The sequence below is a fragment of the Lynx canadensis genome, chromosome A2, assembly GCF_007474595.2.
Source record: "Lynx canadensis isolate LIC74 chromosome A2, mLynCan4.pri.v2, whole genome shotgun sequence".
Classification (NCBI taxonomy): domain Eukaryota; kingdom Metazoa; phylum Chordata; class Mammalia; order Carnivora; family Felidae; genus Lynx; species Lynx canadensis.
The window spans coordinates 13,071,396-13,091,466 of record NC_044304.2 but is presented as its reverse complement, the minus strand read 5'-3'; the positions used below and the strand labels follow the sequence as shown (position 1 = coordinate 13,091,466).

The 20,071-nt window shown below is 56.5% G+C and overlaps 1 protein-coding gene across 2 annotated transcripts; it reads right to left on the bottom strand.

Moving 5' to 3' along the window:
• Window positions 1–598: 598 nt before the first annotated feature.
• On the bottom strand, window positions 599–18,692 carry MAP1S (microtubule associated protein 1S). 2 transcript variants are annotated; one of them, XR_003966291.1, is made up of 8 exons: window positions 18,572–18,692; window positions 17,147–17,248; window positions 15,597–15,679; window positions 14,451–14,591; window positions 11,427–13,782; window positions 2,720–2,955; window positions 1,649–1,881; window positions 599–1,274 (listed from the first exon to the last, which is right to left on the bottom strand). XR_003966291.1 is itself a non-coding variant. In XM_030304151.1 (7 exons), exons 1-7 carry the CDS (start codon window positions 18,690–18,692, stop codon window positions 1,726–1,728), a joined length of 3,195 nt encoding a protein of 1,064 aa, XP_030160011.1. In that variant the 3' UTR covers window positions 1,635–1,725. The 2 variants fall into 2 exon arrangements, 1 of the variants encoding a protein (XP_030160011.1); XM_030304151.1 differs by lacking the exon at window positions 599–1,274 and having other exon boundaries at window positions 1,635–1,881.
• Window positions 18,693–20,071: the final 1,379 nt, after the last annotated feature.

The window sequence follows — 20,071 nt, the reverse complement described above, 5'->3', positions numbered from 1 at the left end:
TCCCATCCTGGACCCAATAAGAGCAGAGGCCCAGCCAGTGAACAAGCAGCTCTGTCTCAGTCCCCCCTTTCCCCTCTCACTATGTGGCCCTGGGGGCTCTGGGTGATCTCCAGGTCTGGTAAGTGAGAAACCTTTATTTTTTTCCCAATGGGTGTCTGCGGAAGGGCGTCTTGTAAGCAGAACCACAAAGGCCAGTCCAACGACGACACTAGTCATCGATCAGCTGAGCCCTAACTAGTGCAAAACACCCCCTCATTTCCTATGCGTGAGCCCCACTCCCCTTCGTGATGGTGTCTGGAGGGGGGCGCTTCGGGAGATCGTTAGGTCGTGGAGGTCAGGGGGGTGGGGTCCCATCCCGGGGTTGGTGCTGCCGAAGGAGGGGCCGTGAGAGGATGTGCCCCCACGCCCCCTCCCTGTCCACGCGGGGACACAGCCAGAAGGCAGCCATCTGGAAGCCGGAGGGCCCGCCCTCGGCCGACCCCTGGCACCCTGATGCACCCTGGTCTCAACCGTCCAGCCTCCGGAGCTGCGGGAAGGAAGCGTCTGTCGGGGAAGCTGCCTGGTATTGTGCCACAGCAGCCTGGAGGCGCCGAGCCGGGGCCCGAGACGGCCGGAGGAAGGAGTCTGTACCAGGACGCCTACGCGGCCACGCACAGGGACTCAGGCCGCCGTGTCCGGGGAAGCGAGCCGTGTGCCGACCGGCTCAGAACATCTCCCGGGACCGTCACAAGGTCCCACACACAACAGTTCATTCTTGCAGTTCTGGAGGCCCAGCTCTGAAATCAAGGTGTGCACAGGGTCGGTTCCTTCAGAAAGTTCTAGGGGAGAATCACTCCTCACCAGCTTCTGGGGCTGCAGCATTCCTCGGCTGTGGCCCCATCACCCCATCACCCCAGTCTCTGCCTCCATCTCCGCGTGCTCTTCCCCTCTGTGTCACCTCCTCTGTCTCTTATAAGGACACGCGTCATTGGATTTAGGGCCCATCCAGAGAATCTCAAGAGCCTTCACTTAACTGCATCTGAAAATCCCTTTCTCCAGACACAGTCACACTCACAGATACCAGGTGTCAGGGCTCAGACGTACGCTTTTCGGGTCGCCGTTCAAGCCAGGACGCAGGGCACCTCGTCTAACGTTCTAGCTAGGTTATCTCCACGCGTGCAGAGAGCAGGCAAGGGGTTCTTCGGGAATGGATGTTTTGTAATCTCTGGGTTTCAGGTTCTCCTCTAAGACCTCCCTGTGGCATGTGACTCTCCTGCCACGAGCATGAGGTATCTCTAGGAACGGAGAGTGACCTGTTCTATCGCTTCGGAGCACAGAGCCTGGGGTTCCAGTCTCACCCCGTCCCTGGCCGGTTTGTGTGGCAGAGTGGAGTCCGGCTGCCCTCAGGGGTTCCAGCTTCCCCGCCAGTACAAATCGGCCTCTCACGCTTGCCGGGTCGGGCCGGAGGGCCGCGGTCAGCGGCGGGCACCGGCTGCCGGCGGTCACTACCGGAAAGGCACACCCCCTCCCCGGGCCTGGCTTTTCCGGCCTGCGACACGGAGGCCGGAGCACGCCCGACCTGGGGGCCGACACGGCGGCGATGACCGTCCCGGAGGCTGCCAAGTCTCCCGCCAGCGGAAGGAACTGAGGCCACAGCCGGGTGGAGTACCTGGTTTATTTGTGACGCAGGTGAATCTCAGGGTCGGGGCGGATGCCGGGCCGCGGGGGCGGGTGTCAGGCGCCGAGCTAGAACTCGACCTTGCAGGCGGGGAAGGCCTCGTCCTGCATGGACACGGTGCTGTTGCTGCCCAGCACGGTGATGCCCAGCGCCTGGTGCCGGGCATGTGTCTCCTCGTACCACTCGTGCATGGCCGCGGAATCGAAGGTGGGGATCAGGGTCACCTGTGGGTGGGACAGACGGGCTGACGGTGAGGGGGAGCACCTGTGACCTCTGGGCCCAGGCCCCTGCTCCACCCCCGACATCTGAGACCCTTCTTCTCTGACCACAGTTGCTCTGCTTCCCTTAGCTCTCGCCCGGATGTCTGCACCCGCCCGTCCCTGAGGTCCTTTCCTGTCCCCACGGCACCCAAAGGACCCGGGCCCCTCTCCGGCTCCTCCCTCGCACACACCAAGTTTGCCCTACCTCCGCCCGGTGCCCGGAACCCTCCGTCCTGGCTCCCGACAAGCTGTGCGGTGGGAGGGGGCGCGGGGGGGGGGGGGGGGACAGGGGCTGCGCATGCTCCCTGAGAGGCTGGGCGTCGGCACCTCACACGCCGGATGGGTGGCCAGGCACCTTCAAGCCAGACTTGCGTCACCCTTCAAGGATGTGCTTCAAGGCTTCCTTGGGGGACAGCCCCAGCCCACAGGATCAATTCTCAACTTTCGCAGCTACGTGGACACCTCGCCTATTCCTCCTGGCCAATTCTCGTGACTGGGATGGTTAAGAGCCCAGGAGTCAGGGAAGCGGATCAAACCGGGCCCGTCCTGCACCCTCATCCAGGCTGCTCCAGACGGAGGGGACAACGGGAACAGAGTCCTGAGAGCTGGTGGGACCCGTGAACCTGCCTTCATTTCCGTGGCCTTGGGGACACAGCTCGGGCTCTCTGAGCCCCACTCCCTCTTCTGTGGGCGGGTGAAGGTCACACAGACCTCCCAGGACTAAGTTCAACAGGAACACGCCAGGAGGTGTGCGGCCCGACCTCGTGCCAAGACTGTCTGGGGCCCCGGGGTGGTCACGCACCTGGAGGTCACGGTCCCATTGCTGCTTGCCGGCCAGCAGTGCGTCCAGGACAGCCCTCATGCCCTCTTCCTTGCGCTGGTCCTGGCCGCTGATGACGTAACAGAGTGCACGCACCCTTCGGAAGAATTCCTCGTCCACCAGCCGGGCGCTGCTCCCGCTGGGCAGGTAGGCCAGGTCGAGGTAGACGGGGGAGCCGGGAGGGGCTGCTGACCCACCTGGCCGGCTGCCAGCTGACCCTGCGGGCAAGAAGGACGGGGTCAGACCTGAGCTCCCGGGACCCAGGGCCTGGGAAGGGGCTCCCGCCTCTGTCTACATCTCTCTGAGTGGCTCCCTCCTCAAGGAGGAGGCCTGATCTCACTATCTTAAAGCTCTCCTTGGCATGGGAAGTTACTCAACGAACTCTGCGAAGACCCCTGGCCATATCCTCAGTGCTTGGACCCTCCCTGGCTGGTCCCTGGACACAGACATACCCAGGGCCAGAGGTAAGGAGGGTAGGAGGAGGCAATCAGGGAGGGCTTCCAGAAAGACGGGGTTTTAGAGCTTAAGCTCCCAAGGCAGCCAGTATCTAGAACAATCTGCTGCTTCTGCGGCATCCATCTGCTCAATTACTCAAAGGGCATTTATCAAGTCCTCCCGGGCATTAGGCACTGGGGACGTGCCAGTGACCCAGACAGACAAAAATCCCTGCCCCCAAGGGCAATGGGGAGACAGAGTGGGTGTGGGAAGGACAGAATTGCAAGAGGGAGACTGGACGTGGCATTGCTTTCAGAGCCTCATCCGTGGCCCTGAACCTAGAGCTTACGCAAAGGGGAATGAGGCCACCGGTCCCAGGCGAGTGTCTCATAATCATAATCAATTGAGGACAAATCGGGATCTGAGGCACGGGAAACTGGCCAGATGCTTGACATCTTTGGACTGGCTCAGGGCGTGAACACTGCCTGGCTCAGGGCGTGGGCCCAGAGGGCTGCCGCGGCATCTGCGGGGTGAGTGAATCCCCTAGCTTTGGGCAGGCGGCATCCCTCACTCATAGCTGGGAACAGTGGCGGTGAGGATCTTAAGTCTCCAGAAGAGAAAGCCGCCATGGCCGTGACGAGCCCAAGGGAGACAGAAGCAGCAGAGGCGGAACAGCCAGACAAGGGGAACACGGGCAGAGGCCGCAGGACAGGAGGACGGGGTGGGGCAGGGACCGGCCAACTACAGCAGCGCCTGCTTTCGTAAACACAGTTTTACCGGAACGCCCTTTGGGTTCCATACGAAGCTGCTGTTCTGCCGCGGCACGGAGTCGAGTTGTTGGGACAGAGACCGCCTGGCCTGCAAAGCTGGCAACGTTTGCCCTCTGGCCCTTCTAAGACACAGTCTGCTGACACTAGCAGAGGGTCAGTCTGTCCGAGGCAGTGGGAGAAGGAGACCCTCAAGGGGCCAAACGCCCAGGCACACAGGGGCTCGGATGACTCCCAGCCTCCAGGTGCCAGCCTCGGCCACAGGCCTGGGTAGCCACTCTGGGCTGGGGACCCCTGAGCTGCTAAAGCTCACAGGGGCCCATCAGGTGTCTCCCCCGGAAAGTGCCCAACGAGGATAAGAGGGGGCACCTCAGGGGGGCACCGAGGCTGGGAACTAATGACAAGCCACAGGGCGAGAGAAGCCTGGGACATCGGTCAGCTTCCGGAGGGCAGGGCCACCAAGGCACCTGCAACCGGTGAGCAAGCACTCGGGGACACCAGCTCAAGTCATCACCGCTGCTTTCCCACCACCCCCGGTACTTCCAGGCCCGCAGCGCCCTCCGCCGTGGTCACTGAGCACCGGAACGTGGCAGGGACGAGCTGACACGAGCTGGGGTTCGGTGCAAAGCACACACCAGGCACCCAAGACTCAGCGTGGCCACGAGAAGGGGAATTAGCTAGTCATCTTTCATACCGATGGCATGTTGGAATATTCTGCGATCATAGCACGCGTACAGAGTATGAACTCGGCAGGAGGACCCAGGGGATGACGGTGCAGCTGGGAAGCACCGGGAATCCGTCTCCCCTTCCAGACAAGAGTCGTGCTGGCAGCCTCTCCCTGACTTCCAGGAGATCGAGAGAACGGGAACATTTTTTTCTCCTTTTCTCCCATCTACCCCTCCCCACTTCATTTTTCACTTTTTCCCCTTTTAAGGAGCCAGACACGTAAGGACTAAGCCATTCAAAAGCCACCGCCTGGAATCGTTATCCTCTACGCCTGAAACTCACATAGCTGTTAACTATACTGGAATTAAAATTAAAAACTTAATAATAAAAAAAAAAAAGCCACTGTATATATGGGAGATTTGGGAAAATCACCACACACACCCAGAAAGGTGCAGGCTCATGAAAACAGAAACAGCACATGATAATTAAACAAAGAAAAGGCGCCTGGGTGGCTCAGTCGGTTAAGCGTCCGACTTCGGCTCAGGTCATGATCTCGCGGCTTGTGGGTTCGAGCCCCGCGTCGGGCTCTGGGCTGACAGCTCCGAGCCTGGAACCTGCTTCCGATTTGGTGTCTTCCTCTCGCTCTCTGCCCCTCCCCCGCTCACACTCTGTCTCTCTCAAAAATAAACAAACATTAAAAAAAAAAAAAATTAAACAAAGAAGCCACACAAACCTTCCCCCTGGGGAAGGGGGAGATTTGGATCTCCGGAGTTAACACATTATTAAACGCAAATGTCCAGTTTTCAACAACAGCAAAAATCACAAGGCGAACAAAGAAACAGGAAAAGTATAGCCCAAGGTAAAAAAAAAAAAAAAAAAAGAAAAAAAAATCAACAGAAACCACTCCTGAGAAAGGCCAGATGGTGGGCTTACTGAACAAAGACTTTAAACCAACTTAAAAATGCTCACAGAAAGGAAGACATGCAAGAAAACGTTGTGTGAATAAAAACAGAAACATCACTAAGGGCAGAGAAAATTTAACAATAAACCAAAAGAAGATCCTGCAGCTAAAAAGTACAATAACCGAAATGAAAAATTCACCAGAGGAATTTAACTCATGATGTGAACAGTGATTTCTGATAGGACAACAGCAATTATCAAGTTCGAGGAACAGGGAGAAATAAGGACCGAAGAAAGTGAACGGCAGCGTGAGGGATTTGTGAGACACCATCGAGAGGGCCGACATACACATGTGGAGTCCCAGGAGGAAAGGGGCAGAATGATTATTTGAAGAAATAATGGCCCCACGCTTCCCATGTTTGATGAATGGCGTTAGTAAACGTCCAAGAAGCTCAACAAATTCCAAGTAGGATGACACACATTGAGACACACGAATAGTCCAACTGCTGAAAGAGAATCTCTTTGAGAGACAGCAGAGATAAAAGGCAAGTTTCTGTGTATAAATGTTTATATTAAAAAAGAAGATCTCCATGCAACAACCTAACTATTAACCTAAGGAACCAGAAAAGAACAAAAGTAAATCTGAAGCTAATAGAGGAGAGGAAATGATAAAGATTAGAGCAGAGATTTTAAAAATTGAGAATAGAGGGGTGCCTGGGTGGCTCAGTCAGTTGAGCGTCCGACTTTGGCTTAGGTCATGATCTCGCAGTTCTTGAGTTCGAGCCCCGCATCGGGCTCTGTGCTGACAGCTCAGAGCCTGGAGTCTGCTTTGGATTCTGTGTCTCCCTCACTCTCTGTCCCTTCCCTGCTCATGCTCTGTCTCTCAAAAATGAATAAGCGTTAAAAAACATTTTTTTTTTTAATTGAGAATGAAAAACACAAAAGATAACCAACAAAACCACGAGTTGGTCCTTCAAAGAGATTAACAAAACTGGGGGCGCCTGGGTGGCTCAGTCGGTTGAGCGTCTGACTTCGGCTCAGGTCACGATCTCGCGGTCAGTGAGTTCGAGCCCCGCGTCGGGCTCTGTGCTGACAGCTCAGAGCCTGGAGCCTGTTTCGGATTCTGTGTGTGTGTCTCTCTCTCTGACCCTCTCCCATTCATGTTCTGTCTCTCTCTCTGTCTCAAAAATAAATAAACGTTAAAAAATAAAAATAAAAAAAAAAAAGATTAACAAAACTGACAGCCTTTTAGCTAGACTAAGAAAAAAGCGAGAAGACTCAAATTGATAAGCTCAGAAATAAGAGGGGGACACTACTACCTACTCTACAGACATAAAAAGCATGATGAGAGTACTCTGAACAGCTGTACAACCAAGAAACTGCATAGCCAAGAAGAAACATACAAATGCCTAGAAACACAAAACCTACCAAAGACTGAATCACAAAGAAACAGAAAAGCTAAACAGATCTATCATTAGTAAGGAGATTGAATCAGTAATCAAAATCCTCCTGAGCCTGTTTCTACCAAACATTTAAAGAACTAACATCGATCCCTCTCTGACTTTTCCAAAAATACTGAAGAGCAGGGAACACGTCCTAACTCATTCTAGGAGGCCAGTGTTGCCCTGATACCAAGGTCAGACAAAGACACTATGAAGAAAAGAAAACTACAGACCGATATCCCTTATGAACCTTGATGCAAAAATCTTCAACAAATATTAGCGAGCCAAATCCAGCAGCATATTAAAAGGATCAGACACTGGTCAAGTGGGAATCCCTGGGATGCAGCGATGGTTCCACATAGGAAAAATCAACATAGCCACACGTTTGGTGTAGAGATTACTTAAAAATGAAATTAAAAACCATTTTTTTAATGTTTATTTATTTTTGAGAGACAGAGACAGAGTGCAAGCAGGAGAGGGGCAGAGAGAGAGAGGGAGACACAGAATCCGAAACAGGCTCCAGGCTCCCAGCTGTCACACAGAGCCTGGTGTGGGGCTTGAACTCCCGGACCATGAGATCATGACCTCATGGTTGGACACCTAACTGACTGAGCCACCCAGACACTCCAAAAAATGAAATCTTAAAAAAAAAAAAAAAAAAAAAAAAAAAAAATATGTATGTGTACGTACACACACACACACACACACACACACACACACACACACACACACACATATATGGGCTGCCTAGCTGGCTTGGTAGGTAGAGCATGCGACTCTTGATCTCAGGGTCGTGAGTTTGAGCCCCACGTTGGGTGTAGAGGTTACTTAAAAATAAAGTCTTAAAAGGAAAAGAAAAATCAATATAATAGGCCACGTTAACAGAATGAATAACACAACGCAATCATTTCAACTGTTGCAGAAAGGCATTTGACAAAATTCAACACTCTTTCATGATAAAAAACCCTCAACAAACTATGAATAGCATGAAACTGCCTCAACATAACACGAGCCATGTATGAAAAACTCACAGCTCACATCATACCCAATGGTGAAAGACTATCAGCTTTTTTTCTAAGAGCAGGAACAAGGCAAGAATGTTGGCTTTTGCCACTTAGAGTCAACACAGTACTAGGAGTGCTAGCCAGAGCAATCAGGCAAGAAAAAGAAAAGATATCTACGTTAGAAAAGAAAAAATTAGGGGCGCCTGGGTGGCTCAGTCGGTTAAGCGTCCGACTGCGGCTCAGGTCATGATCTCGTGGTCTGTGAGTTCAAGCCCCCCGCATCGGGCTCTGTGCTGACAGCTCAGAGCCTGGAGCCTGTTTCGGATTCTGTGTCTCCCTCTCTCTCTGATCCTCCCCCATTCATGCTCTGTCTCTCTCTGTCTCAAAAATAAATAAACGTTAAAAAAAATTAAAAAAAAAAAGAAAAAAAATTAGTTATCTCTGATCACAGATGACACGCTCTTACGTGTAGAAAACTCTAAGATGATGCGCGCGCGCACACACACACACAAAAGCTGTTAGATAGATGTATTCGGCAAAGTAGCTGGACACAAAACCAACACACACACAAACCAATTATGCTTCTATATGCTAATGGTGAACGATTTGAAAAGGAAACTAAGAAAACAACTGTCTTTACAATAGTATTAACATAGAATAAAATACTTAGGGATTAAGTTAGCCAAGAAAACAAAATATACGAAAACTAAAAAACACCGCTGAAAGAAATGAAAACATAAAAATTCACAGAAAGGACATCCCATATTTGTGGATTAGGAGACTTAATATCCGCCGAGCCGTTGGCACTACCTGAGGCAAACTACAGATTCGGTGCTGTCACGATCAAAGTGCCAGCGATGGCTTTTTGCAGAAATAGAAAAACCATCCTAAAATTCATATGGAATCTCAACGGATTCCAGAAGGCAAGACAATGTTGAAGAACAAAGTTGGAGGACTCACACTTCCTGATCTGTAAACTTATGGTAAAGGGACAGTAATCAAGACAGTGTGGTGTTGACATAAAGACAGACACATGATAGGGGCGCCTGGGTGGCTTAGTCGGTTAAGCGTCTGACTTCGGCTCAGGTCATGATCTTGCGGTTCGTGAGTTTGAGCCCCGCGTCAGGCTCTGGGCTGACACCTCAGAGCCTGGAGCCTGTTTCGGATTCTGTGTCTCCCTCTCTCTCTGGCCCTTCCTCCCTCTCTCTCCCTCTCTCTCTCTCTCTCTCTCTCTCTCTCTCTCTCTCTAAAAAGTAAATAAACATTAAAAAAAAAAAAAAAAAAAAGACAGACACATGATAGGCCAATGGAACAGAAAGCCCGGAAATAAACCCTCACGTATGTGATGAGATGATTTCTGACAACGATGCCAAGACCATCAGAGGAGAAAGGACCGTCTTTTCAACCAACGGTGCTGGGAAAATCGGAGGTCTACGTACAAAACAATGAAATTGAACCCTTATTCAGCACCACAGACAAAAATCAACTCAATTTATCCTGGAACAAAATGTGAGAGCTAAAACCATAAAACTCTTAGAACAAAGCAAAAGCTTCACCCGACTGGATTTAGCAATGATTTTTTGGATGTGACAACAAAAGCACAGGCAGAAAAAAAAGCCAACTGGTTTCATGACGATTACAAACTTCTGTGCGAAGAACACGATCAACAGAATAAAAAGGCAACCCCACAGAATGGGAAAAAAATATTTGCAGATCCTATACCTGACAAAGGGTTAATATCCACAATATATACAGAACTCTCATAACCCAACAACAAAAAGACTACCCGATTCAAAAAGGGGCAAAAGACCTGAACAGACATTTCTCCAAAAAAAGGTATATAAATGGCCGACAGCACACGAAAAGATGCTCAACATCATTAATTCGGGAAAGGTAAATCGAAACCACCACGAGGTGTCACCTCACACTCATCAGGTGGCTACTCAAAAAATAACAAGTGCTGGCGAGGATGTGGAGAAACTGGAACCTTTTTTGCACGGCTGGTGGCAATGTAAAACGGTGCAGCCATTGTCGAAAACAGCACAGTGGTTGCTTAAAAACTCAAAAATGGAATTACTGTGTGATCCAGCAATCCCACTTCTGCGAATATGCCCCAAAGAGTTGAAAGTAAGGTCTCCACGAGATATTTGTCCAGTCACGTTCATACCAGCATTATTCAACAGTAGCCAAAAGGCAGAAGTAACCCAAGACTCCATCAGTGGGTGAACGGATAAACAAAATTTGGTCCATCCGTGCAACACGGTATTATTCAGCCTTAAAAAGGAAGGAAATTCTTAAAAACGAAAAAAAGGGGAAGAGAATTATGACACAGGCTACAACGTGAATGGACCATGGAGACATGATACTAAGTGAAATAAACCAGTCACAAAAGATAAATATAGTATGATTTCACTTGCAGGAGGTCCCGAGAGGAGTCAGATTCATAGAAACAGAAAGCAGAACCAGAGGGTGCCAGGGATTGGGAGAGGAGGAGTGGGAATTAGTTTTTAATGGGGACAGAGTTTCAGTTTTGCAAGAGAAAAAGGAGCCCTGGAGACCAATTGGTGGGGCTGGTTGCACAGCAATGCGAACGTACTTAACGCTACGGAATTGTGCACTTAGCAATGGCTAAGGTGCTAAATGTCCTGTTAAGAGACCTCATCACAACTAAGGAAAACCGGGAAGAAAAGTTACCGCAGCGTACCTAAAACTGCTATCCTTAGATAGGTCTGCTTACGGGGTGGCCCTGGCTGGAGTCTGGGGAGCCTGGATTTCAGAAAGGTTCCCACCCCTAAGCGACAAGAGTGGCTCACCGCGCCTGTTTGCTCTGCAGCAGCGTGGCTCAGGCTGAACGCCTGCTTCACCCTTGCTGAGGAGTCTGGGATGTTGGCACATGTCAGGCAGAGGGTGCCAACGCGACCAGCAACACCCTGGGCGCTCAGTCTCTAACGAGCATCCCTGGTGGACACCACCTCGTATGGGTCACCATGGCACGCTGCTCGGGCATTAAGCACACGGTGGGACCACACTGGGAGACGACTCTACAAGCCTGTGCCTGCCCCTCCCCTCCCCGTGCCCCTTCTCTTTGCCGATTCCGTTCTGTATCCTTTTGCTCCAACACAGCTGAGACAGGAGTAGGACTGCATCCCGAGTCCTGACTGCAACACTGAGCCTGGTGGTGGGGGGCTTGGGAATCTCTACGCAAACAGGTTAAATATACTATTAAAATTAATTTCACCCGTTTCTACTCGCTGTGGCGCTAGCGACCTCACGATGACAGATGTGCTCACGTTATGCTTCCGCGGGTGGCACTGCTTGAATGCCTCGGGAATTACAAGCGAGCCAGAGCTTCCATTTTGTAGGAGAAACTGACGCCCAGAGAGGGTGGCAGGCATGGCTGAGGCCACACAGCAAACAGGGAACAAAGACTTGGGCCGGTAACCCTGCTGTAGCACCCCAGCCCCTGGGTACTTACCGGATGGGCCCCGAGTGGTCGTCTTGGGGACCGAGGACTTTCTGGACAGGGGTGCCCGACCTCCCTTGTCACTGGGCTCGCTCCGGGTGCCGAGGGGCCGACCGGCCCGGTCTCCACCGGCCAGTCCCTTGGTTTTGGCAGTGGTCGCGGGAGTGGCTTTGGAGGCGGCAATGCTGGGGTGAGGGCGAACCCCGGACTTCCGGGTGCGGCCGTGGCCCTCCGTCAGCCGGGCCTGCTCAGGGGGCAGCACCTCGGGGTCCACCATGCAGATGCTGGGCGGGGTGGGCAGCGGCGGGGGGAACTTGAGGGGCTCGGGCAGCGGGTCACGGCGAGGGACCCCTGCGCCCTCCATGTCTTCATCCGAGTCCGCGATGCCGGGGGCGGCAGGCAGGGGGTCCGAGTCAGACAGGGTGGGCAGGGACTCGCTGACGGAGGTGGGTGGGGTCTCCTCAGCTCCCGGGGCCCCCGCCCGCTCCTGGGACCGGGCACTGCTATCAGAGCTGCCCGGGGACGCGGGCGCGGGCGCCACGGGCACAGCCTTCCGGTGCTCAAACTCACAGGGTGACACCAGGCACAGGTCCACGTCGTGCGGGGAGGCCGATCGCCGTACCCGGGGGCCACGGAGGGGGAGGCTCAGCCCAGCCTCGCCCGCGGTGGCAGGCGGCGGCGGCAGCACCTGCTCGAAGGAGACGGACAGGGACTCGTCCACCTCCGTGGAGTGCGGGGATCCCACCTCGGCAGGCAGTGACGGCGTGGTCACCGTGGGCGAGGCATCCGGCCCAGCCTCCCCGCCCCGCAGCGGGCTCAGCGACAGCCGCCCGCTGCCCTCCGCCGGGCCCTGGTGGGCTCCAGTAGGCGAGGGTGTACGCGGCCGGGGGGTGCTGGCACCCAAAAGCAGCTCCAGCGTCTTCTCCTCCAAGGTGCCGCCGTCCTCCCCGGCCGGGCTCAGCCCCAGCTCCAGGCTGCTCTCCTGGCTGGGGGTGGCCACCAGCTGGGGGGCGGGGGAGCCGCAGGCCTCTGGCGGCGGCGGGCTGGCCTCTCCACAGCGGAAGCTGGGGGGGCTGTGGGGCCCGTTCTCCGCCGGCGGGACGCCCGGGCGGGGGATATTGGGTGCCCTGCGGGGCCTGGGGGCGGCCTGGGCACCCGCCTTCTTCACGCTGACCGAAGCGGAGGCTGCCCGGCGCGCCTCCTGGGGCTGGGTCCGAGGGACGCTTGGCTTGGGGTCCTTCTTCACCTCCCGGGGGAGCCTGGCTTCTTTCTCAGCCCTGCGGGGGGCCTCGACTCGAGGCGGGTCCTTCCGGGCCCCCACAGGGCGCTCCGGGGCAGGCCTGGCCGGTGCCGTTGTCCGGCCTTCTCTTCTTAAGCTGTCCCGGGAGCCCACGCTTTCCTTGCTCTCAGCTCGCCGAGGCCCCACTAGGTCCTGGGGGGTCACCACAGGCTCTCGCAAGAACCCCAGGTGCTGCAGGCGGACCAGGCCATCCAGGAGGCGGGCGGGAGGTGTGCAGCCGGGAAACAGCACGCGCACCACCTTCTCGGTGGGGCCCGCGGGGTGCCACACTAGCAGGGCGCACACGGAGGCCGACGAGCGGTCAGCACCAGCCGCGGGCGGGTGCAGCACATACATGTCCAGCCGGCCCACGCCCATCTTCTGAAAGAGCACGGTGGGCTCGGCCGGGAGCGGCCCGCGGTTCAGAGTCAGGGGCGCGATGCCTAGCCGGGCCAAGAGGCTCAGGGCCAGCTCCGCCTCGTCCTCGCCGCTCACCAGACGCGAGATGGCCACGCGGGCGTTGAGGAACACGACCCCCAGGTTGGGGGAGATGAGCCTGCGGAGCCTGTCGTCCCCGGAGCCCCCGCCGGCCGCCGCCTCATCTCGCTCGGCCAGCTTGCGCCGCAGAAGACTGTTGAGGCCCGGGAGGCTGTCGGCGCCGGCGTGGGTCACCAGCACGGCGTCCACCCGGTCCAGGTGCCGCACCAGCTTCCAAAAGCTCGACTTGGGGTTGGAGCCACCGTTGACCAGCACGGTGAAGCCATTGACGGCGAAGAAGGCGGCGTCGCCGAGGCCGCCGGGGAAGATGTAGCAGCAAGGCCGGGCGAGCCTGAGGAAGCCCACGGACGCTGGCGGCTCGAGCAGCTCAAAGGGAGACGGGGCCTCCAGCGACTCAGCCACGTACTCCAGGAACTGGCGCAGGCCCTCGGAAGCCGGCAGCTGCACGGGTGGGTTCCACTGCACCCGGAGCGCGCCCCGGAGGCCCAGCACCTCAGGTGCCAGCTGGGCCCAGTCACCGAAGGTTGGGCAGATGATGGTGAGCTTCGGCAGGTCTGCAGGTGGGGGTGTGGACGCCAGAAGATCCCGGATCTACAGAGGGGCGGGGGTGACGGTTAAGAAGCCCCCTGGAGCCGGGCAACACCCAGCGCCTCGGGAAAAGTGGGCAAGGGCCCCTCCGTCTTGATTCCTGGGGCTGGGAGAGTCCTTTGGCCGACCCTCGTCACCATTACGACAAAACCCAGCCATCCCCCCGGTCCGCAGAGACACATGCTCCTGACTCACCACCTGCTTCCCTCCCCTCCCCTCCCCCCCCCCCCCCCCCCCCCCCCGCCCCAAGGCCTCTGCACTTGCTGTTCTCTACATCACAGCTCCCTCCAGGGACACCTTCCATGCTCCCCACCTCTGCTTTTTAGCTCACCGTCGTCACCTCACTCTCTACAACGGAAAAAGGTGGTTTATCGGCCGGCTTTGTTCATTTGCCACACCCGGACGAAGGACTTTAGAAAGGGCCCTACCCAGCTGGGACCTGGAAGCTGGGGTGCCACTCGAGGTCTCTGGGACGTCTGCTGATCTACAGGCCTGGCCTCGAACCACACACCGTCGTGGGTGAGGGAACTGGGGCCCGACAATGGGAGGGACATGTGTCACTGCTGCTGCTCCACAGAGGAAGGGATGGGGTGCAGAGAGGGACAGGTCACTAGGGCCACACAGCCCGGACTCAGAGCCAGGGGAAGCAAGACGAGGAGGAGGTGGCTTACCTCTTTGTCCCCTAGGACCTGGAGGAAGTGGCGGGGCGAGAAGCCCCCCGTCTGGAGCAGCAGCTCCCCTGTCCCTTCCAGGCAGGGCCCAGCCAATACCAGCAGCTTATGAGCGGCAGGGTCCAGCAGAAGGTTCCGGAGCTGAGCAAGGGGGAGACTGTTAAAGGCCCCACTCTGTGCCGTGACAAGGCCCACACCCTGCTTTGAGACGGCTCCCAGCCCCAAATCTACACACAACCGCCCGAATCCCTGTCCCCGCCCCAGTACTCAACTAGAAGCTGGAAGGGTACCCTCCGGGCCTCCTGCTGAGCCCAACACCCTTCCCCCAACAAATTCCTGCTGCTCTTCCTACAAAGCCAGGCTCCGGGGCCTCCTCTTCCTAGAAGCCCACCATACCCTTTCCGGATTCCCTGGAGCCCACTCTCTCTCTGGCCCAGCCTCAAGGCCATGGAGAAGAGTGTATCTCTGTCTGGCTCTATCTCCTTCAGAGCTCCTTGAGGGAACAAAACGGAGCATTTTTGATCAGAGGAATCCACCTATACCGGGGTCTCTAGAGGGGCGCCCTGGGCTTCATCCTGTTCATTTTTCCTATGGGTAACTAGGAGAAGGGCATAAGATGTCCATGAATTAGAAGGACTAGGAAGTCAATTCGGGGGCTCCAGGGTGGCTCAGTCTGTTAAGCGTCCGACTCTTCGTCTTAGCTGACGGCACAGAGCCTGCTTGGCATTCTCTCTCTCCCCCTCTCTGCCCCTTCTGTGCTCTCACGCACTTTCTCTCTCAAAATAAATAAATAAACTAAAAAACAAACAAAGAAAACAAAAAAAAAAGTCAATTCAGACAACTCCTGGGGGGCCCAGCTAGCCAGAGAGGCACAAGATGCAAACGTCAGCCGAGTCCTGCCTTCCTGCCTCCAGACCTTCCTCGCAAACTCCAGTCTTTCCTGACTTCACCTGTTCCTCCCACCGTCACCTCCGAGGGGGTGACAAGCTGAAGCCGAGGCCATCCAGGGAGACTTCCTGAAGGAGGGGGTGAGGCTGCTGAGTGTCAAGAGAATTTCAAACAGCACAAAGTCAGGGACACAGGAAGTCAGGACTTGGGATGGTGCCGGTCCCGACAGCCTGCCCCCTGCGGATGACTGTTCCCTACCTCGTCGCACAGGGACTTGTCTGATGGATTCAGGAGGACCAGTGTCTCCAGGGTGTCTCCGCGGTGGTGCAGGCTCCGCTGGCCTGTGGGGGTATTGGGCTCTGTGAGTTTGGGGCTGGGCCTTGCGCACAGGGTCAGGCGGTCCCGGTGTCGAGCCCTGCCTCCCTGTGTGACCCCAGGCAGCCACAAGCCCCTCCGGGACTCTGCTTCCGGGAAACCCCAGCCAGGGGGTCATCTGAGAATCAACAGGCACGTGGTAGAGCCGCGGGTCAGGATGAGGCCGGAACAGGAAACCAGCGTTGGCAGGCCTCACATTGGAAACAGTGACAACAAGGCCATCCCTGCTTACAGGCCCCAATTCACAGCAGTCAGCCCTATGGGGGACGTCACTGTCACCCCATACAGGTAAGGAGCCTGAGCCCAGGGAGGGCCAACGAGGTACACCAGGAGGAGGGCAAGACACGGGCAAGGGCTCTGAGGCAGGACTGGGCTCCAAGTGAGGATCAGGAAGTGGCGGGAGAGGCTAGAGCGAGGGGAGCATCGGGGAGCATGGGGCCAGGGAGGCCTCATGGGCCGGGAAGAGGGGAGTGGGGATGATTCCGGGATCTGAACCCTCGTCTGTCCCTCAGAGCCCAGAGGTTTCGGAAATGGAGCACCAGGCCTAAGGCTAGAGAGGCAAGGACCTTTCGGCACTGGTCAACCTTTATCAGTTTATCACACGCTTATCATCGTGTGCGGATATTGCCCCATTCCGGTGGGGAAACCAAGGCACAGAGAGAGGAAATGGCCGCCAAGGTCACACAGAACCGATGGGATTTCCAGCCCCTTCCCACCCCCAAATCCTGCGAGGGGTCAGGAAGCCACCAGGAACCGCTGGGACAATGAGGCGAAGGACACTTCCTTCCCCTCCTGCAGCGGCCTAGAGGTGACTCAACGGGCTGGCTGAGGCAAGAGGGGCTGCCGGTGATACCCGGAACCCGCCCACTAGCTGCTCTGTTCTGTGGGTCTTCCTGGGCCGTGTGGGGCTGGCCCAGGCGTCCCAACCCCTCCCTCAATCTTGCTCCTCTCCCAGCTCCCCATCCACTGAGCACCTACCGTACAGGGGTCACAGCCACAAACCATACACAGTCCCTGCCACACGGGGCCCACACTCTACCCTCCAGGCCCACTCAGCAGCCCCTCACTTTCCAAATATCTTCTCACCTTGCCTGGGCCCTTCCCTCCACTTGACACATCAGCCCCCAGATGCCTCTCATCCAAAAAGCCCACTTCCTGGAGGTCTCCCTGTCCTCCACCCCTCAGCTGCCTCATCTGCAAAATGGGGACAAAAATACGAGTTCCTGCCATGTGTGGAGTTGATGACCAAGGGAGTTAGCAGTGCTGGTCGGGGCCCAGCCCTGCTCCAACTTGACAGATCTCGGCTGTATTGTTACTGTGGTTGTTTACAGCCATACCCGAACCCTCCCCCATGCCTGGCACACAGCTGGCACTCAGAGAACACTTGCCCAATGAAGGGGAGCGGCTGGGACATGGGGGGTCTCCAGTCTCACCTTTCACGATGCTGGAGAAGGTGGCAGAGTGCCGGGACACGAAAATCTTGAGCTGCTCATCAAGGCTGCAAATGCCAGGGTCAATGTCCCAGGACCGGATGCCTGTTGGGGGCAAGGGGGGTGGTGGCCGGAGAAGTGAGGCAGGAAGTCAACTAGGCTCCCCAGCTCCCACAATATTTCAGTTAACTAGCATCTGGCAGGTGGGAGCCATCCCAGCCCCTTCCCCTCAACCTGCCCCTGTACGCAACAGCCTGGAGACTCAGAACCACCTAAGGTGCCTCTGGCGTTCCCTCTGCATCCGCACCAAGGGACCCAAAGCGTTAATTTGGCATTTCACAGAGAAGATTCACAACATCAACAAAAGAGCCCCCACCTCCTGAACAGTCATCTGGTCCCCTCCATCATCTCCCCACCCCCACCACTGTCGCACAGCCCCTTCTGCCCTGCCAGGAATGTTCCCACCTCCTGGCCTTTGCACCAGCTCTTCCCGCTCTCAGGAGGTCCTTCCCTCTGTCTCCTGACCCACCCTTTAGGCCCTCAGCGCTTTGCATCCTTCTGAGCACTCCTGACAGCCTGGGAGCTTCAAACTTGTCCTCACCCATTTTGGATCCTGCACCCTATCAGACTATTAGCACCGTGAGGGCAGAGCTGAACCTGTGGTTTCTACACTATCCCTGCGCACGGGGCGGGGTGGAGGTGGGGGAGGATATGGGCACAGACGACGACATTCCCAAGTACGCAGAGATGTGCGCTGCCTTTCCGTTTTGCAGGAGCCAGACCGAAGGCCCTGCCCATCTGAATGGGGGGGGGGGGATGAATGCCCTCCAAACACGGTGTGGGGTGCACGACGCCTGTGCCAAGTGGCTGCAGGTGAACCTCGCAGGTGCACCTACATGATTCATCTCCCCAGATGCCAAATCCCTTGGGCAGGCTGCGCCCGCCCACACCCCAATTAGCACGCTCCTTGTGGAGCAACGGAAAGTGGGCCCCGGGGCTCCAGGCCCAGTCTCTCCATCCCAGCTCCTCCCTCCGGGACATCCAAGCTGCTATGACCCGGGGCTTCGAGGCGACCCCACCCTCCCCTCGGCGGGCCCACTGGGCGGGAAGCCGAGCCGTCGCCCGTGTTGCCCAATCGCGCGGGTCCCAAAGCCCGGGCCCCCGTCCCGTCCCCGGGCTACACCCGAGGCGGGGCGGGGCGAGGCAGCCCAATCCAGGCCCGGGTACCGCTTCCTCCGTGCGCGCCCAAGGCTTCTGCCCGCGCCGTAAGCCTAACCGTGAGGAAGACCGAGCCTCTGGGCCCCCAGGATCCCGCCGCCGCCCATCGCCTCCCCGCCCCCAGCCCGGCCGCCGCCCCCCCCCCACCCTCGGGCCGAGACGCGCGGCAGCGCCCGCCTCTCGCACCCCGTGGCCCCAGGCCAACCCGACCTCGTTCGAGCTCCTCCAGCACATAAGCAAGCAGCCCCGAGCACCCGCACTCGCCGCCCACCACGAGCAGCAGCGAGCTCGGTGCCTGGGTCGCCCCGGGGCCCGCCGCCGCCGCCGCCATCTTCGCGCCGCACTGACGCTCCGAGCGCCCACCCCACCGGCCCCGCCCCTTAAAGGGGCCGTACCGGAAGACCCGAAGACCCCGCCCGGAAGCCCCCTCGCCCCTCGTGTGCCACCGCTGGCCCCTTCAGGTCTTGGGAGCTGGGGACGTGGGCACCGAAGTGGTTGACAGGCTCTTGGGCCTCCGCTCTGGCCACCCTTCCCACATGATCATTCATTCATTCATCCATCCATCCATTCGTTCATTCAAGAAGCTTTGACTGCATGCCCACCACGGGAACTCATCACGTAAGAGTGGGCCCAGTGAGAACCAGGCCCACATGCCCCTAGGTCCCTGGGTCAGGGCTTGAACAGAGAAAAGAGAGGTATCTTACAGCTAGGGCTTTAAGGAATGTGTAGGAGTTTGCTAGGTATGAGTGGTGGGGCAAGAGCATTTGAGGCAAGTTAGAGCATGTGCAACGCTTTAGAGGTAGGAAAGCACATTTGTGGTTGGGACACATTCCAGAGCACTCTGGGCCCTGGCGCAGGGTAACACGCTTGCACCTATGTGTCAGGCATTTTACTCCATTAGCTCAATGAATAAACCTATGAGGTAGGTGATGTTATCATGGTCGTTTCAGAGAAGAAGCAGGCTTGCAGAGATGAAGTCATGAGCCCCTTAAGTAGAGAGCAGAGAGCTGAATGCAGGGGAGTCTGATTTTAAATCCAGTCTGCAGCAGGTGCCGACTGCCTGCCTCACGTCGGTAGTAACCCTTCCTCCCCAAACAATCGCACACAGCCCTTTTAACTATGGTGGTCACTGCTTTAAAAAAATCATGTTGCACCAAACTTGCTGACAGTTGCCCGTGCCCAGGGAGGGCTGGGCCGTCTCTCCTGGCACTGAGGCCTCCATCTCTGGAGGTATACAAAACAAATCAAGACAGAAGTGAAAAGGCCTGGGAAGCAGGATTGGCCTTCTGCTGCCCTTCATTATCTGGGGTCGTTCAGCCCAACTTCCTCCCTGGTCAGTGTGTAACAGTCACTGGCCACGTGCTGTCTAATGTTCTAGTACTCCACTTCCTCTCTCTCTTTTGGCCCTAGCATACTTCCTCTACCCTAGTCCCTCCTTCTTAGCTGCCTCCCCTGTGTCCTGGCTGCCTGTGATTTCTTGTATTATTGCTTTGAGCAATAATAGGAATGGGAGTGTCTCTGTCAGGCTCCGTCTCCCCTACTAGGCTGGGAGCTCGTTGGAGGCCAGGCCAGGCAGAGGCCTCTCTGGACCCCCAGCCTTTTGTAGGACAAGGCTGAACATCCTAGAAATGCATAATAAAGCCTTGTGGAATGGGGATGAAAAGCCCATCTCTCCACCATTCATTTATTCCTTCACGTGTAGTGATTAAG

Bases quoted from the DNA above. Each gene is read 5' to 3' on its own strand.
- MAP1S (XM_030304151.1), bottom strand. From the start codon at position 18,692: ATGGCGGCGGCGGCGGCGGGCCCCGGGGCGACCCAGGCACCGAGCTCG. The intron at 15,680-17,146 runs GTGAGACTGGAG...ATACCCCCACAG, and splicing joins CTTCTCCAGCATCGTGAAAG to GCCAGCGGAGCCTGCACCAC. The intron at 13,783-14,450 runs GTAAGCCACCTC...GCCCCTCTGTAG, and splicing joins AGGTCCTAGGGGACAAAGAG to ATCCGGGATCTTCTGGCGTC.